Here is an 18,304-nt window from a genome sequence, read left to right on the forward strand (position 1 = left end):
CAGGAGGAAAAGAGGGCGCAGGAGAGGGAATGAGGGCCTTTGTCTCAGTCATTCTTTGTCGACCATCATTCATTCACTCAATCAATTGATTCATGCCAATGCACACCAATTGAATCCATTCCTTCACTACTGCATTCAGTCAGACGTCATTGCAACTTGCAACCGGGATCATCCTCACTCCTTAGTGTGGTCAACAACCTGCCATCGAAGACCAAATTAGACTTTCATTGTTCCCAATCAATCAGGCATCCAATTACCGAGTTTGGGTGGGCCAAGTTGCGTCCTTAGGCTCCGTTTGCGGAACCGAGCAAGAAAAAAAAAATACTCCTTTCCGGCGCTGGTTGGAGTCGATCGATATCATCCCCCCATCATCCCGCCCTCCGTTTCGCAATTCTCCTCCGGCTTCCGTCGCTTCTGTCCATCAACCATCCCCGTCGCTTTCTCGTCGCTCCCTCGTCGCATCAATCGGAACTATCCTAAATTGATGCGCTAATATTGCTCACTACAATCCTTTGCTTCACCACCCTATATCTCGCTCTGCTTGCCCCAGCACCTTCTCCGGCGCAAAAACAAGCCCGACGCGCGCATTCCTCTATCCGGCGCGCAATTTGCCACAATCCCAAACAATCGCTCACGACTCTTTCTCGACTTCCTATCGCTCCTTCTTCCTATCATCTCTACTACTCGTCGCGAACCACATCAACAGCTCCACATCATGTTACTTCCTTCCGCTCTTTCCTGCGACGTACGGCGACCGTCGAGCCGGGCGCGTTTCACTCCCAATCGCTCATTCTCTACACCGCCACCGTCCGACGACGACTTCGTTCCTTCTGGCAACGGCCTCCTCGGCACCTGTCGCGCCTTACAATTGCTTCTGAATGGGTCACCCGCGCCGTCACCTCGAAGCGCAAAGCCTGAGCGTCTCCAAAGCCCTGTCCAGATCAGGCCCGCTCCGTCCGTGCGATTGCGAAAGCCTTCGTCGCGCCAGCACCAACCAGAGATCAAACCCACACACAATGTTGCGTCTAGGATAACGCCTCAGAGCCCCTCATCTGGCGCACTCAAGCGCCGGCGCGATGCGTTCGAATCAGAGACGGAGGACGAACTACCCAGCGCCACAACTCCCGTTCGCAAGAGCGTTACCGAAAGGACTTCAGAGGAGCTGTCAAGTCGATCGCAACGCTTCGCGACCCCCAAACGTCACAGACACTTCCCTTGCGATCTACCGCTCGGCCTCTCCCAATCAGACTTCTACGCTCTTCATTCACCACCAGTTTCACAATCCCCTGCGACACCGGCGCATCCGCGCCAAGCGGCCCAAGCGGCCACGAAACCCAGCGCAAGCGCAACACACTCTCACAATCCCGACACAGCGCTCCCTTCAATAGAGGAGTCAGAAGCCGCGCCAGCAGCTCCACCACATCCTGATTTCTCATGGACCGACGACGACGACCGGCGCCTCGTCGACCTTGTGCTTGAAAAGTTCCAGCTATCCCAGCGCGACTGGGACGAATGCGCCGAGAAACTCGGCAAGGACCAAGCGTCCGTAGGACATCGATGGCAAGCCCTGCTCGGCGACGGTGACATCGGGCTCCGTCGCGGTGGTCGCAAAGTCCGTCGTCGACTCGATGAGAGCTGGCTGTGAAAGATGTCACCTCATCATCCTCGTCTTCACTTCTTCACCTTCTTTTTTTTCCCTTCAAAACTTCTACCTTCATCATTTTGATCTCCCCACCTCCTCCTTGACGGACCCCTCCAACCACCAAATCCCTCGACGGGATCCACCTTCTCTCCCTACTTCAACCCTACTTATTCATCTACTAATGTATCTATGCATGTAACTTATTCAACATTTAGGCCTTTGGTTCTTATTCATGGCTATGTGGGGCAACGGGCCTTGGATTTTGTTTTATCTTTGTTTACGTGATTCAAGCATGCGGGAGGGACTTGTGATTTTACTTTACTTGGCGGATATTCCCCCTTCTGTACTTTGCTTTATAGGGTTCTGGTGTTTGTTTCTGGAATTTCTGGGAAGATAATGATACCGTGGCTACCAGCTACTAGCTACGATTGGAAACATCCTTATCTCTTTATCTTCAAGACCTTCTTCTTCTCTGTGTAATAGTTTCTTATCTTGCCCCTACTCTATGGATCCACTATGGAGTCAAGCTTCGATTGAAATTGATCTCAAGCACGAAATAGTCGGCGAGTAGACCACTGCATCAATCCCTCATTTGTCGACTCAATCAAGATGGTAGGTAGACGGGGTTGTCCGAGGCTGTTGCCTGAATAGATGCCCAGTCTAGGCTAGCCTAGTAGCCTAGAAGGGGCTCTTTGCAGCTGATATGGAAAGGCTGGTCACGAGGCGGGACCGTCTGGAGATACACAATCGAGTATATCCCCCATGGGTACTAAGCTCTACCGTGGTTGGTTCCTGGGGGGGTAACACTGTCTTGCGTCTGCTGTGGAGTGCAGGTTCACGAAGACTGGAGGAGCAGGGGGCTCAATTCTGTATGCAGGTTTTGATATTGTTCTTCTGGTCTCAGACTCAAAACTCAATCATACAGCAAACAATCATAGCCTAAGACAGAAACGCCAGACACCAAGCTCGATGAGACAAAAAAAAGTACTTATAAATGCAGTATGTAGAAAAAAAGCGCGGGTTCATCGCCCCGGGAAATAGAAAAAGGATATGCTGGTGTATGGTGTAGTAGTAGGAGCATTAAAATTGTTTCTTTTGTGCAGTCCGTCCGGCCAACCACTATCCCTGTTCTGCCTGCAGTAACAGTAACAGCTAGAATCTGTACAAATCACTAATCAGCAGCCAAACTCATGCAAAAATAGGGGATGGGCAACTTACCGAATCTCATAACTTCCGGCACGCGTCATGTAGCGCACCCATTTGACGCTGCTGTAATTGTTCTTCTCGAAGACCTTGAGGTAGCGCACCAGCAGCCCGGAGCTGGTGAACATGAGCAGACTGAACGACAGGCTGAGCGGGGGGCGGCTCCAGGCCTTCTGGTGGGTCATGCTGGTCAGGGTCGCCTCGGCCGTGAGCACGTACTCACTGCCGCCGGAGAAGCGGGCGATCTTCCAGACTATGTTGTTTTGTTCGGGCTCGTACTTGGCGCGGCCCTGGCTGGTGCGCTCGGTGGTCTTGGCGGTGTTCAGGGGAGTTGGAATGCGGATGACGACGTTGGTGGCGAAGAGCTTGGAGCTGTAGTTGGCCTTGATGGCGACGCTGTATTCGACCTTGGTGGTGCCGACCTCGCGCACGATCGGGTGGACCTTGAAGGGCAGGTTGACATTCTCGGTGGCGCGGTAGCGCATCAGCTCGAACTCTCCGTCCGGCGGCACAAACGAGATGATCCGGTCCGCGTCGAACCGGCCCAGCTTGACGCACTGGTGGAACTGACAGTCCTCCAGCGTGACCGACCCCGCCGCCGCCCGCGTCGCCTTGGTCGTCCCATCCCTATTCCCCGTGATCGCGCCGCCGCCGCTGCCACCGCCGCCGCCGAGCGAGCTGCCCCCCGCCGAGTCTCCATCGAACAGCAACCGGTCGTTCAGCCCGAACTTGCACTCCGGCGTGCCCGACAGGTACGCTCGCATCACGATTTGCCCGTTCACGTCCGCCCGCAGCACCGTCCCTGTCGCCGACATCAGCAGGTTCACGTCCTCGATCACGTCCACGAACGCCTCGTTCTTGCGGTACTTCACGTCCGAGCGCCGCCACGACAGCGCCCCCGTCGCCTGCATCGTGATGCGGCTCGAGTCCGTCGCTGAGTTGGCGATCGCCGACCGCACGCCTTCCGTCGTGATGTACATTTTGAGCGTGTCGGTTTCCGTGTTTTGGGGGTAGCCGTAGTCGAGGATTTCTGTCGGGCAAGCAAATTGGGTCAGTACCAGGGGGAACTGTTTCGTGGGGGCCCTCCCAAAGGTAAAACTCACCATCCAGTAGCTCGTAGATGAGCACGAAGTTGTTCTTCACGGCCTCCTCGTCAAATTTCCCGAAATAGCTCCGCCCCAGCATGACCAGCCGGTACAGAAACTCGAAAACAAGCGCCGCATTGGCGTTGCTCTTGGTTACCGCCACCAAGTAGATGTTCTCGTGTTTGACATGGCTGAAGGTCGTCGAGCCCAGGGTCAGGATGGGCGAACGCACCTGCGGGTTGGAGATGACCTGAATGCGGAAGATGTCGGCCAGGCGCGGCCGGCAGTCGCTGCGGAAAGAGCGGAAGATGAGATTCTCGCCCTTTTGATTAAAGATAAGGATGCCGGAGAGCATGGTGGAAGGGACGAGAAAATAGGTAGAGGGAGGGGGTGAGGGGAATGAGGGGGAGGTTGAAAAGGGGTCGGCGGAGGGAGAACTGCAGGTCGGCGGAGGTTCATCCAAGAATCGGCGATGGGGCGGAAGCGGTTGTGGGGAAGGGATTTCCCTCGCAGCTGGCTGGCCACTCGGCACTATAAATAATACCACAGCTCGAACTACAATTATTCCAGTTCGATGTCGACTTATTGCAGTCTCAGTCACTATACTCATGTCTTCTCTGGCTGCATCTATCCCCACCGTACTCTCAACATCATATTTTAGGTACAATAAATGGCCTGCATCGCTCGTCTACATCCAACATCTAGCAGCAGATTCGGATCAGATTATCAACAGAATTCATAGGGCAGGGTATTGTGGGTTTTGAGAAAGCAAGAAATTTGAATGAAGAAAAGGTATGGAAAGACAGAATTGGAAAAAAAAAAAGAATGAAGATATGAACAACAGGCAGATCGAGGACACTCCATCTGGTATGCAGACCAGAGCAGCTTGAGCTCCCCACAGACGAAACATTCAAATGGTATCAAATACTTTGTAACCAGGCATGGATATCGTGCATGTAAAATGATCAGGTGAACAATTGAACAAGTGAAAGTCAAAGATTAGAGTATGACTCGCAGCATTCCCACATGTGCAAGGGGGGCAATATATGCATGCATGAAGAGAGTGATGATTAGAAAGAAGTAAACCTTCAAGACACAGAAGGGAAATATGAAAAATGAAGGAAAAGAGGGACGGTCATAAATCTTAGACAGCGCCACTGCCAGGACGAGTTCCGGGCAAAGAGAGGCCACTTTCGCTCGGGATCATGCCGACCTTGGGATCCGGAATTTGGATATCTAACGAAAGATAGGCCGTCCGTCGCAGACTCCAGATGTGTACTCCATCTTTGGCCCCGACCTCCCTGTTCCAGTTCTCCAGCCACGTCTCCACGCGTTTCAAGTGACTCTTAATAGCTGGGGCACCCAGATCCTCCCATATCCAGCCTGTGAGCAGACCCAAGGCGCTATCGATGATATTGCGGAAACTGAAAGGGTCGAAGGCCTTGATGAGCTCATCGTTCACCGTTGCGATGACTCGGCGGAACTCCTGCTCCGGAAGTAGCGGATCAAGAATTTCCGGGTATAGATTGGAGAACGTAGGCGCGAGATCCCCCTTGACCATCCAATCTCGTCGAATCCGAATGATGCGCGTCGTCAGGAATTCTTCGGAATTGATTGGGACATGTGGGTTGAAGTGAGGAAAACATGGGTGAGCCGGGCCCCAAGCTAATTCTTCGGCCATATCAGGCTCTCCGCACGCAGGCAGCCCCGTGTTCGAGGGTACGGAAGCAATCTGAGATTGGGATCGCAGCGAGACCTGCGACCGCACATGACGGGGGCGATCGTTCGGGAGCGGACCGGGCCCGTCGGCCACAAAATCCGCGCCTAAATGTGCCCGCTCCGGGGTGCGCGGTTTCGGTGCATCCTGAGCGACATTCGACACTCCCAGATCTGACATTTCTTGCGACACCAAGTATTCCTCTACTGCGCCACTGCGCCTCTGGCCTCCAGGCACTGCGATGCTGGAACGGCCACTTTCGGTTTCTCCTTGACTGCGCTCGACCAACAGGCTATTGGGTGACGGGTTGAGTCGACTCCGACGTTGTTCGGGGATGGTCAGAAGAGGATAGGCGTCCCGATGCGCCTCGAGCGGGAGATTCTCTTCCGATTGCTGCGGGCACCGGGGGACGGTGACTGGGGTGATGCGCGGCACGTAATTGATTGGATTCGCGAGTCGAACCGATGGCGGCCGTAAGATCGACGGAGAGATCCAAGAGCTGTTCCGGCGGCAAGAAAACTGGGCTTGAGAGGAGGTTTCGGCGGCGTTCTCGTCGGCTGATGGGGTGGGATGGTACGACTCGAAAGAACAGCGGCGAACACGGTGGGCTCGGGGGGCTGCACGATCTTTAACCTCGGACGGTGGTAGGGGTGGGTCCAACGGCGGCCTAACGGGCGTCGTGGTTGCGGAGGGAGGTAATGGGTCTGGCAAACGGGCGTGAGGAGGCCGTGACGGAGAAGCCGTAATGGTAGGCGAGGGAGAGACGGATGTGATTGAAGTCGTGGTGGTGGTGGTGGTAATGATGCTGACGGAGGTACTGGAGTTGGTGGGAAACTCCCAAAGAAGAAATGATGTCGATGGAAGCGACCGTGTGGAAGGACTGTGATTGGCGGATAAGAGTTGAAAAGGGGCGCGGCAAGGGACAGTGCTTGATCTGAGCACGACATTCAATGCTGTTGCTGCTGCTGCTATAGCTGTTGTTGCTGTTTGGTTACTACTAGGTAGGATTGTTGTACTGGCAGACTTCTCTGAGACAGACAAGAGAATTTCGAAGGGTCAATGAAAGCTGGGGGAAGCCAAACGAGTGAAAGAAGGGAGTGACAGTGAGTAAGTGGTGTGGGATCAATCAAATCTGTATACTCAAACGTCCACCAGAAGCTTATATAGACATGGCCGACGAGCAATGACGATCGATGATCCACAAAACGCAAAGGAAGGAATGATAATCAGAATGAAACCGCACCGACAAGAGCCGGACAACCATGATTCTTATTACAACCGCCGTCTTCGCCCAAGACCAGCCGCTATCCACTCGGTCCCGGGGCAGAAACAATAAACGAGTCAATAGCCAAGTAAGGCTCTCCCACCCGTTCCATTACTTTCAGTCGGCAGGGGAAAGTTTAAAGGATCATCCAGTTCATTGGACTCTTTTGAGGAAGATTGGCCACAGCTTCATTTCCCCTTCTTTGTCTGTTTTGTGACTGTAGCTGTAAGGAATGCAGCTTAGGCAGTCCAGGTAGTTTAAGTTACTTGGTGACTTACTGACTTTTCTTCCCCTGCCCCCATGACGACATCCGCCCGGGCTGGATCTTCGATGATCACGTGTGTCTGCTGTCTGCTGGTTTGCTTGTTTGCTGGCCTGTTTCCAGTTGTCTACCATGTTGATTTGGTCATTATCATCGTATGAGCAGAAACAGACGCTCTGGCCATTACTTGATAAGTTATTAGAAGACTTCTAAAGCCAAGTGATTAGCCACTGCTGACACCATTGTGCCGGTCACTTTGTTCCCCTTGGTCCACGCCGCGGGCGCTGGAGCTGGTCTCCGCTGCTGGTTCCGGTCCTTACCCGTCGTTCACCACCACCACCACCACCACCACCACCACCACTGGAACCACACTGGTCTTAATATTCTTCATGCTATCCGTGGGACTACAAACGCCCGCTATCTAACCACCACCACTTCCACCAGTGCTTTTGGGCATCATCTATACCACACACAGCGCAAAGGGATGAAGATAGCAACTCTTCAGTTCGCCCCGCGGCTGGGCGACGTTGAGGGTAATATTAAACGAGCCGATGAATTACTGAAAACTGGGAAGGTGGTGCGAGGTATAGGTACGGGGGTTGGACTGGACGTTTTGAAGCCAGACATTTTGATTCTGCCCGAGCTGGGCTTGACGGGTGAGTGCAACTTTGTCCCCCTCTGACTGTCACACCATGCACGGGCTGCGGGATGGTTGGGCTTGGTGGTGGCTTGCTTGTGCTGCTGATCCACCTCCCACCTCGAGCTTCAGTAGCTACTCACTAATCCTTCCTCCGACCCCTTTAACGGCTTATGGCAGCAACCGTTGCTGACGCGAACAGGCTACAATTTCCCCTCCCTGGAGGCCATCAAGCCGTATCTGGAACCCGCAGGACAAGGTCCCTCGGCTGCCTGGGCCCGGCAGGCCGCCCAGCGCCTCCATTGCAAGGTCTGTGTGGGGTATCCTGAGCTCTACACCGGGGATGTTATCCAGCGGGAAGGAGAGTCAGGTAATCAGCAGGAGACTTACTATAATTCTCTTCTGGTGGTCGATGAGGATGGACATGACATCCTCAACTACCGTAAATCGTTTCTCTACTACACCGACGAAACATGGGCCTCTGAAGGTAGTGTGGAGCGAGGCTTCGAGAATCTCATATTCCGAAAAGGGGACCAAGCTTCCCCGGAGTCGTGCATAGCTACATCCTTCGGGATCTGTATGGACATCAATCCGTACAAATTCGAGGCCCCTTTCACCGCGTGGGAATTCGCTAATCGAGTCATGGATTCTGAATCCCAGCTAGTCATTCTTTCCATGGCCTGGCTTTCCACGCTGGGCCGGGAGGCGCTAGATATCCTCGCGGATGAGCCTGACCTCGACACGTTCAACTATTGGATCCAGCGATTCTTGCCACTCATCACCAAGAAAATGAACCACAAAGTTAATTTGGACGAAGATGGCTCAAATCAAAGCAAGAATGTTGTCATCGTCTTTGCTAATAGAGCCGGGGAGGAGCCAGGAGCAGCGGGGGCGAACCCGGCTCATTATGCTGGTACGAGTACCATCATCGCCATCTCACAACGACCAAAGGCCCTTGCCACACCAGGAGCTGCTGGCTCGGGTAACGCGGACAGAGCGAAAGCTCAAACGGACTCAGATGATGAAGAGGAGGGCCAATTTGATGTGAAAATACTGTGCTGGGATATGTTGGGCGCAACAACAGAAGGAATCTGTTTTGCCGATACCACGGCGGACCCGAGTATGGTTTTCGCATTGGCAAAACGATCGTCAAATCAAGAGAGCGACTGAGCGGAAGCTCAGCGTCCTCTGGTGTTGGTTGGTCAGGGTTGCAATAGAGCGCTGTCATCTCTTATCACCCATGCTGCCGTTGCGGATTAGGACCTAGTTTACCCACCGTCTGCATGCTGTAGTTGGAGTAGACTATAGAAGAATGATATCATCGTAATCATAGACAATCATTCTGACTTAGGTAGTCATTCCCTTTAATGTAGGACTGGGGAGCATGAATCTATTCAATCTACTGGGCCCTAGTCTACCCCCGGGCTCCCTTCCTTGCTCCGGCCCACTCCCGCCATGGCCACAAACTTTTTGGCCCCAGTTTTCGCCTCTGCAGAACATAACAAGAGCCCACCACACCTTTTAAATTCCAGTCTTGCTACGGTCAATGCTGCGCTATCATGTGAGACATTAATGGGGTGGGGACCCATTCTTCTGAGCAGCCATCCATGTGACAGGAGTCATCATCCCAATCCTCGACTTGTATCTTGCAGCAACAAGACCGGGGTCATTCTCGGCCCCATCGCCTCAAGTGTTTCGAAAGCAGATCATCTCTAGTGATATCATTTTGGGAAAGGATTCTCCAAGCATTGGTATCTTGCGTGCATAGAGGTAGGCAGAGCACCGTTTCTAGTGGTATGGTTCCCACACACACCAGCGTCTTATCTCATGACCAACCGATCCACCACCTTAGCCCATCAGATGGCTTCCCCTCCGGACACCGGGCATTCAGACCTGCTGGTTCAACCTGAAATACAAGCTCCTTCTTGTCTTGGCCTCGTTTCTCTATGTAACCCTCAAATATTCACCCGCGCTTCCAGATATGGTCACATTTCGACCCATTTGCGTCGATTGGGGATACTCAAGATCCCATGCGACAAGAGCATCTGATAGGTGATCGGTTTCGTCAGGGAGCAAACATGTGATGACTAGCAGTCAGCGGATAGTCAATCCATCCATGAGGAGCAACGATCTTTCTCTGCTGGGAGGACGATATCGCGGTCCATGGTTCATGTCGGGTGTAAGCGCGCGCCACATCATTAGTTATGAATGGGGGGTCCTCTTTTCGAGTCCGCATGTTTACAAACTTCCCAGCTGGTAGTCCTTGTGGAGGGACTGGGTTTCATGTCGGTGGCGGACCATCTTACTGGATGGGCGGAGGAAGTAAGTAGATCATGATGGGGCACTCACCGTCCATACACCTTTCGGTGCGCCAGTGACGAAGGGATGGATCGGCAGCTAAACCGCGAAAGAAACATGGAAATTGGGACTTAACCTGCGTGCTGACTGGCAGTTCTGAAGTCTAGACTACCTTCTAGTTACTACTCACATTTCCTGCCTGACTTGACTTGTCTAAACTAAAAAGGAACGGGCCGACCGGGATGGAGCAGGCACCCCTTTGGCTCTATGGGCGCAGCAAATAGATCTCTTCCATTCCCAGTCAACGGAGGTCCTGCAGACAGTCCATGGCATTGCTCCTTCGACCATCGAAGCGTTTTTAGTTGGAAGGTAAAAAGAGGCCTCGGGCCTCAGGGAGGTCGCTGTGCTCATTAACCTTTTTGGGCAAGGAGGGCTGTCGTGGTTCACGTGATTCCGGGTCAACCCCTCCTCCGGCTACCGGGAGGGAAAAGGGCGGCTAGCCAATCAAAGGGGAGATCCGGGTAGCTGAGAGAAGAGGGGGCACGGGATGGCAGCACATGACATGTGGATGAATTTAATGAGGGTGAGGGTGGGAGAAGAACTGAGAAGGGGGAGAGAGAACGGGTGTGGGTGGGGGGAAGGCCGAGCAGATTGCCAAGGACAAATTGTTCACGAAAATGTAAATAATCACAGCATCATGGTGGTATGATGCACTGAAGTTCTTCAGGGGAGAAGGAAAAGTGGTGATACTGCACCTGGGTCAGGTGACTGATCTGCGCCCTAGGTGTCTGCCCGCACCCGGATTGAGCCAACTCCTCTCCTCACTCACTCTCGGTCTTCCTCGTCCCTCGCCACGTGAGCAGTCCCTCTCTACTCGACTCTCTCTTTCTACTCAAACACTCCAAGGTATCCCTTTTTTCCATTGTAAGAACCACCACACCTTTTTGCTTGATTTCTGATCCGGTCTGTTCGCTGTTCTCGACTGCGACGAACCGATCTCGACTTTTCTTTTGGGATTCAATTTTGTTTCCTCTACAATACATCGCGAACGAACCGGTTGTCTTCGTCTTGTTGTTGCCCGTGGCAGGTGACTTGCTGTCAGGTGATAGATAGACCATCCCAAGGTAAATCAGCTCTCCCCTTTCCTTCCTGGCTGCAACTGCACCTCTGTGTCCTTCAACCGGCTCTCTTTCCTTCTTATCTCCCCTCTCTTATCCAACTTTCCCTCTCCGCCCATCGCTCTGGCCTCATGTCGGTCACGGCTGGGTTAGGAGACGGTCGGGGATAATGATGCTGTGTTTTTTCGCGGTTCCATCGGTCGCAGAACCACCCGGACGCGTCTCCAATACTGCTATTGCTGCTGCTGCTACTGCTGCTGAAGAGCTTTGAAATCTGTCTTCCTCCATCGCTTTCCTTCATCAGCTGTGTCGTGTTTCAACACAGATTCAATGTAGTTCTCTGTATATCATGTTGCTGTTGTACAACAAGCTTTCATGTTCTTTGCAGGTTATGAGCGTTTGTTGCGCCGTTGTGCGCGTCACCCACGCGTTCGCATTAACATCAAGCACTTTCATCACTATTTGCAGGAGGCCCCTCAGAACATGTGCACTAATCCTCAGCTGACTCGACTTACCGCCGTCTGTCTGCATCTGGACTCACATGTCTTGCTTTTCTGCACCGTCCATGATTCACATAAAGTGGCTTGTCAACTAACGAAAGCTACAGTGTCGCACAACGACATAGCCAATCTCGATTTGGCCCTGGCACCTGGCAACGGTTAAATTCGAATCTCATCGAGTTCTACCGTATCCCACAGGTACTTGTTCCTGAAGGGTCGACCGCTGCGCGATTGGCTAATGACCATCGGGGATCGCAGGGTATAAATCTGCACCATGTCCGATCCGTCCATGGGTTCTGCTGATGGCAGCGTCGCCATCAAGCGCAAGCGTGACAGCACTGATGAAACTGGCCCGGACGCCCAGCGACTCAACCGTTCTTCGAATGGAAGCAACGGTAGCCTTCCGCCCTCGGACAACCAGCCCAACTTCACTCATAGCTCGCTGGGATCCTATGATGCCCACGGCCTCCCAACCACAGAGTTGAACATCGACCAACAGATTCTTCAGCACGTCGGACCGCAGAACGGGATCTCGGACGACAATACGTTAACGGCCAAAGCGGCGCTGGCTGCTCACACACCTCAGAATAAATACCCTCCCCCTCCCAACAACACCTTCGACAACAACCTTGCGCATGGCTTGACCTTTGGAGACGAAATCAGTCAGGCAATTGGATCCACTCATGACCACAACTCCACTGCAGCCGCTGTCTACGCTGCACGCGAGGCACAGAGTATGAATCAGAAGCCTTCCGTTGGCTCTCCGGAGTGGCACCAGATTCGCAAGAACAACCACAAAGAAGGTAGGATCTCTCTGTGGGCGGGGTGTTTTGAGCGATACTAACAAATCGTCAGTGGAACGTCGTCGTCGCGAAGCCATCAACGAGGGTATCAACCAGATTGCTCGCCTTGTGCCTAATTGTGACAAGAACAAGGGCGCGATCTTGCAGCGCGCGATTGAGTACATCTGCCAGTTGCACGACGAGAAGAAGACGATGAGCGAGCGTTGGGAACAGAACAATATGACCACGAGTCATGCCATCAGCGAGATCAGTTCGCAGAACTCGAAATTGAAGGTCGAGGTCAACCGCCGCGGGGACATTGCCCTGAAATGGTTGCAGCGTTGCCGCGATGCGGGCCTTGAGTTTGACGACTATGAAGAAGCCAAGGAGCTGGAGCCGCTCGAGGTGGATCCCGGCCAAGTTTGATTTCTTCTCGTTATCAATCAGCAAGTCTCTATTCCCCCGTGTGTCTCTGCGTGGCGTTCTTCATGGGCCAAATTCATATGTGCAACGACTTATCCAATTTTCGGAGGCCGAGATTTGACATGCTCACTCCTCTTTCTTTATTTTCTTTTCATTGATGTTGCCGGTTGATATTACACATGTTTCTGCACAAATTCTACTTGATCCCCTCGCGGTTTAGTTTCTTTTCTTTTCTTTTTTTTTTTCCTCGTTTGCAAGGGCTTTTTTTCACTGGGTACACAGTTTATTTTCACGGTGTTATTCCGATGCGAAGGCAACATGGGTTGACTTTAATCTCCAGGCCATGGTCGGCTTTCTGATCCTCCCGTTTCCTCCCGTGCTCTTATTCCCTTTTGTATGCTAGCTAAGTCTATCTCAAACGGATGGGTCAGTCGGCCAGCTTTCATGGGTTGCAGTGGGTTTCCGGGCTGTGTATTGTATCTAGTCTGCACTCCCTGCTGTTCAGTTCTCGGAAATCATGAACCGACTCATCTTTCCTGTGTTGTTCATCCTGTAGTTCTAGATCAGGTATTCTACCTCTTGCAGTTAGACTACACAATCCCATCGTCAACGACCACCATATTTGTATGATACGTAGTAAAGCGTCTAACCCACCCACCCACCCACCCACCCACCTTCGAAGAGCGCATCTGTAGGAAGTTGTAATAATCAAACAAGATGAAACACAACAATCACAACATCACAACCCCGTCTCAAATCTCCCCCGCACACACCCCACAGCCCCAGCGGGGGGTGGTCCAGACTCTTACAGCCCAGCATTCCAGCCCCTCCCTCCCTCCGTGCCTGTCAACTCCTAGCTAGTGAACCCGATGGATGGATGATAAGACATGTCGAAGCGGCAGGATGGATCCGACACGTTTGGTGAATCACAACTTAATCTAGACCCGCCTGAGAGTTAAAGGCTCACATAGTATATAGTATTCGGGGATTGATACCTGTTTAGCGTGGTGTTGACTGGAAATCAGAATGCAGTGCCGTGCGTGAGTCTGCGTAGGTGCTCCTCTTTTTTTTTTCCTAGTAAGAAGGTCCTAGAAGTCCATTAGGCTGGCATGTCAGGGAACTAAATGATATGGCTGCCTGGTCACTCAAGTCGTGGCGAATGGAGAGCTTGGGTTTGGAGGTTGATTACTTGAGGTATGGATATGTACCGGATTCGGGTAGGAAGTTGATGTCGTGGGGTTGATACCTCTATACTACATTGTAAGAATCTTGCTATATCTACGTCTCGTCTATGTATTCCTCGAGGGAGGGTGAGGACTGATAACTGTTGGTTTGTTTGGATGACTTTATGTCTTTACTTGCGGGATGAGGATGGTGTATCGGGTACAGTTAAAATGGTGTATCTGGTATAGTGAAGCTGGGGAGCGGTGGAGTGAGTATTGCTGCTTCGGAATTTTGGAAAGGCGAGCTGCGCAGGTCAGGCTGGAGATTTGAGGTTGCTATGGGGTAGAACTTGGAGTGCTCTTGCTGGAGCTATGGTTAGACTGGCATTAAGTAATGGCTTACTAGTATGTTACTTTGAGTTGTGGTATATGATGCATACATAACGAGGGGAAGTAGAATTGAGAAGAACGGAGTTGAGGAACTCGATTTATCATATTGGTAAGGAAACTAGAAGGTACAAGACTAGAGCCTGTGGGTTTCTGCGCTTGTGTCCGACGGATGAGTAGCATACGACCGACTCTACGGAAGCGGTACCCTCAGACCCCACAGTGTCAGCAAGTCATAAATCATGTCCACCTCCATGACACGGTCCCTCTGACCAAGGTAAACGTTGCCGAGGCCCATGATATAGACTTTCTCGTGGATCGGATCCCAGATGACATGTTCGGGGTCGGGTCTGGTGTGGATGAGGCCGGCCGTGTAAAAGGCACGGTATGCTTTCAGAAACTCTTCGCGCGCCATCATTCGCTCCATGAGGCTGGGCCAGTGTTCTATGTCACGGCAGTCGCGACCGAACGGGACTGCCAACATCAGGACGATGGCGATCCCGGGATGCGCATGCATTCGGGGCTCGGGGAGCGCACTGAACGTACAGCGGTGCCAGCCGATCACAGAGGGCGCCGGGTAGAGCTGGGCGGCTGCCATGCGTTCGATGGCCGCCATCTCGCGGAAGGCTGCCAGGGACTCGGGGACGGGGCGGTGCAACAGCGCCTGTTGTTGCGCGTCGCTGATGGAGCCAGGCAGCGTCAGAAGCCGAAGCTTCATCAGAGCTCCCCGGCCGTACCCCGGTCCGGCGCGGAGGACCGCGTACGCCACGATTGATGTCAAGCTGGCGAACTGCTGCGGCGTGCTGGCCCCTTGTGGGAGCGCTCCCGTGGGATCGGTTCTAATCGACACCACCCCTTGGATCTCCCAGATCTCCCAGTCGTGTCCCTGGGGGACGGCGATCTGGAAGCCTGGGAAGAAGGATCCTTCGTACCACGGCTGTTGTTCCATCACGTACGTATGTTATCGAATCGCTGTTCCTGATGCAAAAGCCCGGGATTTTTGTGGGTCACTAGACTGGAATGCTCAGGAAGTGTGGCGCCTGTGAAACTCGCATCGAGAACTGGAGTTGCTATGGAGCTTATAAAGCCATAAGAGGTCACGAATAGTAACGGGGGTTTTCATCTGGCAAGCATTAATCTCCAATTGACACAAAGAATGAGGCGGAACATTTTACGCATTATCAAAGAGTGTCAAAGAGAATGAAGGGAAAGTCATTGGTAGCTCGCGACCTTTCAGCTGTAGTTACTGGGAATATCCAGCATACGGTGAAGGGATGATTGGGACTGTTGGTGGTGGCTACCAAGCCCAGTGCCGAGTGTCAATCATTCTGTGTTAGAGGAATCACCCTCATGATAGAGCGTGTCCCATCTGTACCTTGCTTGCTAGCTTAGGGAGATACTGTTGAAGCAAGTCCGTTATAGGAAGTGGTTTCTTGTCCGGCCGAGGTCATGTTGAAGGTTGACAAATATCTCAAAGGAATGTGCTTGGAGACGTTGTCCCAGCAAGAAGCCAAGGAGTTGCTTAATCTTGCACTGGAGAACTTGACAAGGACCCAGCGAACCATGGGACCGTGAACAATTGATGAAAAGAGTGAGTAGAGGAATAGGGGTTGAGGGGGTTTGTTCTGACAGGGAGATGGATGGAGGCTGCACAGGCTGCCGAGAGCCATGGTCATGCACGTGCAATTATTGACACACTCCCCAGTCTGACAGCCTGGCAGGCTGCAACTGCAATGATTAAGGGGCTGTCAGGCAGAATGCCTACTCCTTGATTAGAGATGTGAGTAAATCGCATGGCGAATGTCACTGAGCTCCATGGATTATCGGGCGGGGTCATGCAAATAAAGCCTTCTGACGCTGCTGGTCAAATTAAATCAATCTCACTTGATTACGGACTATCGATTTTAATCTACTATTTCTACTAAGTTATACAGTATTATTCCCAATGCCCCCTGAGGAGACAAGTACAGTGTAGAAGAGTTAATTGATAAAATCTCTGATATAATCTCTGATGTACCGTTGAGGAGTCTACCATGTGACGGAAGGGAAGCAATAGCCAAGGTTATTGAGTAGTCGAAACTGATGCTCAGTAGATGAAGTAGAACAAGTTGAATAGTCCGGTGAATATATACAGTGAATGCCATAGAATTTTAGTTAAACCACGCTGTCTACTCACAAACATGAACAGACCAGCCATGCAAAGCGAGACCTGACGAAAGCCAAGCCCAGTAGAAGGGAAAGAACAAACAAAGAGCTGTCAAGCCAAAGAATGTATATCCACAAGCATCATCATCACATCACACAACCCCTAAAAGTTCGACTCGGCTGTGACGGACGAACCCGACGAAACGCTGACATTGTTGACGGTAATCTTGGCACCAGACTGGGAGGTGACACGCACGTCGACGGTGTCGGTGCCGAACCCGCTGGCGTTCTCGAAGTAGTTGTAGGTGGAGCGGGTGGTGGACTGCCAGGTGCTGCCGCCGTCGGTGCTGACCTCGAGCGAGGTGACGGGCTCGTTGGCGTTCTCGACCTGCATGGCGAACCAGTAGGCCGAGGTACCGCTCTTGTTGTTCAACTTGATCGGCGTGCTGATGCCGCAGGTCACGTATTCCCAGTCGATGTTGATCACGCCCTTGGAGATGTCTGCCAGTTCGGTGAAGGCCGTTTGGAACAGGTCCAGGTGGTTGGAGTCACATTCGGGGCACTCGTCGACGATCTGGAAGGGAAGAGATGTTTAGTTATGTGGATGGATGGATCGATGGAATGTTTTGCTTCTACTCACCATAGCCTTGATCTTGTTGCCGTTGGGGCCAGTGACCTGAACACAAGAACCACACTGGGCGGCGTTATCCCAGCGAGGAGATCCCAGCGCAGTACCAAAGAGACCGGAGGGGATGGTGTAGCCTCTGAAGGAGCAGGCTCCGCCCTCAACATTGCCGCCGTAGAAGGTGGCTTCGCCGGAGAACTCGGAGCTCAGACTGCTGCTGGACGAGGACGAAGAGGAGGAAGACGAAGAGGAAGATGAAGAAGTGGCGGCACTGGCAGCAGTAGTGCTGGTGCTAGAGGCCTGAGCAGCAGCATGAGTGTTGACGGTCACTGCCTGAACAACAGAAGTGGCTTCGACAGCAGCCGGAGCAGCAGTGGTAGCAGCAACCACGGTAGTAGGAACAACCTCAGAGAAGGTGGAGGATTCAACCGAGGCAGTCGGAGTCACCGCAACTGTCATTGTCTTGAAGTAAGTGCTAACAGCGACGTCGTCCTCGCCACAGTCCCATTCATCATCATCAGGGATCTCAATAGGCCTTGCAGACACGGAGGAAAGGGCACCCAGGGCAGCAATACCCAACGAGGCAAGACGTTCGTACTTCATGGTTGGTATGAGAAGGACTGTGTTTCAAAAAAGATAGAATGAATGGAAGAGATCTCTCGATCAGCCAAGATGGCAAAGAAACGTGTGATATCAACACTGGAGTGGTTTGAGAAGGAATGAATGGACGCCTGGATATCAAATCCCAGGGCTATAGATCTGCTGTTCCGGACAGAGTGGTCAACGAGAGATGCTGAGAAGAAAGAAAGAGAAGCACCTGGGATGCAGGGAATAAAAGGAATCGCCGCGAGCACACGCCGTTTGCCCCGTGGTCCAGACAATCTGATGGGTCAATTTGAGCGTCATGATTGCCCCATTGTCAGCAATCTCTAGGAAATGAAACTCCAGGGGTCAGAGAGGCAGTCCACGGGCCGAGAAGCGCAGTAACAAGGCAGCAACCATTAGGGTTGGGCTGAGCGGGAAATGAGATCGCGAGGTGAAACAGTGGCCCGT

General features: G+C 52.5%; 8 protein-coding genes across 8 annotated transcripts; 3 read left to right on the plus strand and 5 right to left on the minus strand.

Moving 5' to 3' along the window:
- Window positions 1–450: 450 nt before the first annotated feature.
- On the plus strand, window positions 451–1,995 carry BO97DRAFT_280258 (uncharacterized protein). Its single transcript, XM_025691061.1, has one exon. The coding sequence runs from the start codon at window positions 716–718 to the stop codon at window positions 1,643–1,645; it is 930 nt and encodes a 309-aa protein (XP_025553367.1). The 5' UTR covers window positions 451–715; the 3' UTR covers window positions 1,646–1,995.
- A 523-nt stretch (window positions 1,996–2,518) lies between these two features.
- On the minus strand, window positions 2,519–4,361 carry BO97DRAFT_441701 (AP-2 complex subunit mu). Its single transcript, XM_025698195.1, has 3 exons — window positions 3,949–4,361; window positions 2,861–3,875; window positions 2,519–2,801 (listed from the first exon to the last, which is right to left on the minus strand). Exons 1-3 carry the CDS (start codon window positions 4,283–4,285, stop codon window positions 2,795–2,797), a joined length of 1,359 nt encoding a protein of 452 aa, XP_025553368.1. The 5' UTR covers window positions 4,286–4,361; the 3' UTR covers window positions 2,519–2,794.
- Window positions 4,362–4,628: 267 nt separating this feature from the next.
- Window positions 4,629–4,957, minus strand: BO97DRAFT_280348 (uncharacterized protein). Its single transcript, XM_025691062.1, has one exon. The coding sequence runs from the start codon at window positions 4,838–4,840 to the stop codon at window positions 4,667–4,669; it is 174 nt and encodes a 57-aa protein (XP_025553369.1). The 5' UTR covers window positions 4,841–4,957; the 3' UTR covers window positions 4,629–4,666.
- BO97DRAFT_465814 (ERF4 family protein) lies at window positions 4,958–6,157 on the minus strand (the record flags this gene model as incomplete). The annotated part of the gene is made up of 1 exon (XM_025699559.1): window positions 4,958–6,157. A coding segment is annotated over one exon (1,083 nt), but the record flags the coding sequence as incomplete, so codon positions are not given.
- Window positions 6,158–7,172: 1,015 nt separating this feature from the next.
- BO97DRAFT_441703 (putative protein N-terminal asparagine amidohydrolase) lies at window positions 7,173–9,145 on the plus strand. Its single transcript, XM_025698196.1, has 2 exons — window positions 7,173–7,829; window positions 8,013–9,145. Exons 1-2 carry the CDS (start codon window positions 7,658–7,660, stop codon window positions 8,978–8,980), a joined length of 1,140 nt encoding a protein of 379 aa, XP_025553371.1. The 5' UTR covers window positions 7,173–7,657; the 3' UTR covers window positions 8,981–9,145.
- Window positions 9,146–11,879: 2,734 nt separating this feature from the next.
- Window positions 11,880–13,131, plus strand: BO97DRAFT_280377 (putative HLH DNA binding protein (Penr2)). Its single transcript, XM_025691063.1, has 2 exons — window positions 11,880–12,529; window positions 12,582–13,131. Exons 1-2 carry the CDS (start codon window positions 12,001–12,003, stop codon window positions 12,932–12,934), a joined length of 882 nt encoding a protein of 293 aa, XP_025553372.1. The 5' UTR covers window positions 11,880–12,000; the 3' UTR covers window positions 12,935–13,131.
- Window positions 13,132–14,597: 1,466 nt separating this feature from the next.
- On the minus strand, window positions 14,598–15,638 carry BO97DRAFT_465830 (uncharacterized protein). Its single transcript, XM_025699560.1, has one exon. It carries the CDS (start codon window positions 15,428–15,430, stop codon window positions 14,675–14,677), a length of 756 nt encoding a protein of 251 aa, XP_025553373.1. The 5' UTR covers window positions 15,431–15,638; the 3' UTR covers window positions 14,598–14,674.
- A 1,069-nt stretch (window positions 15,639–16,707) lies between these two features.
- On the minus strand, window positions 16,708–18,188 carry BO97DRAFT_280454 (putative extracellular cellulase CelA/allergen Asp F7-like). Its single transcript, XM_025691064.1, has 2 exons — window positions 17,267–18,188; window positions 16,708–17,200 (listed from the first exon to the last, which is right to left on the minus strand). The coding sequence occupies exons 1-2, from the start codon at window positions 17,852–17,854 to the stop codon at window positions 16,790–16,792; spliced, it is 999 nt and encodes a 332-aa protein (XP_025553374.1). The 5' UTR covers window positions 17,855–18,188; the 3' UTR covers window positions 16,708–16,789.
- Window positions 18,189–18,304: the final 116 nt, after the last annotated feature.

Source organism: Aspergillus homomorphus (genome assembly GCF_003184865.1).
Source record: "Aspergillus homomorphus CBS 101889 unplaced genomic scaffold BO97scaffold_9, whole genome shotgun sequence".
NCBI lineage: Eukaryota > Fungi > Ascomycota > Eurotiomycetes > Eurotiales > Aspergillaceae > Aspergillus > Aspergillus homomorphus.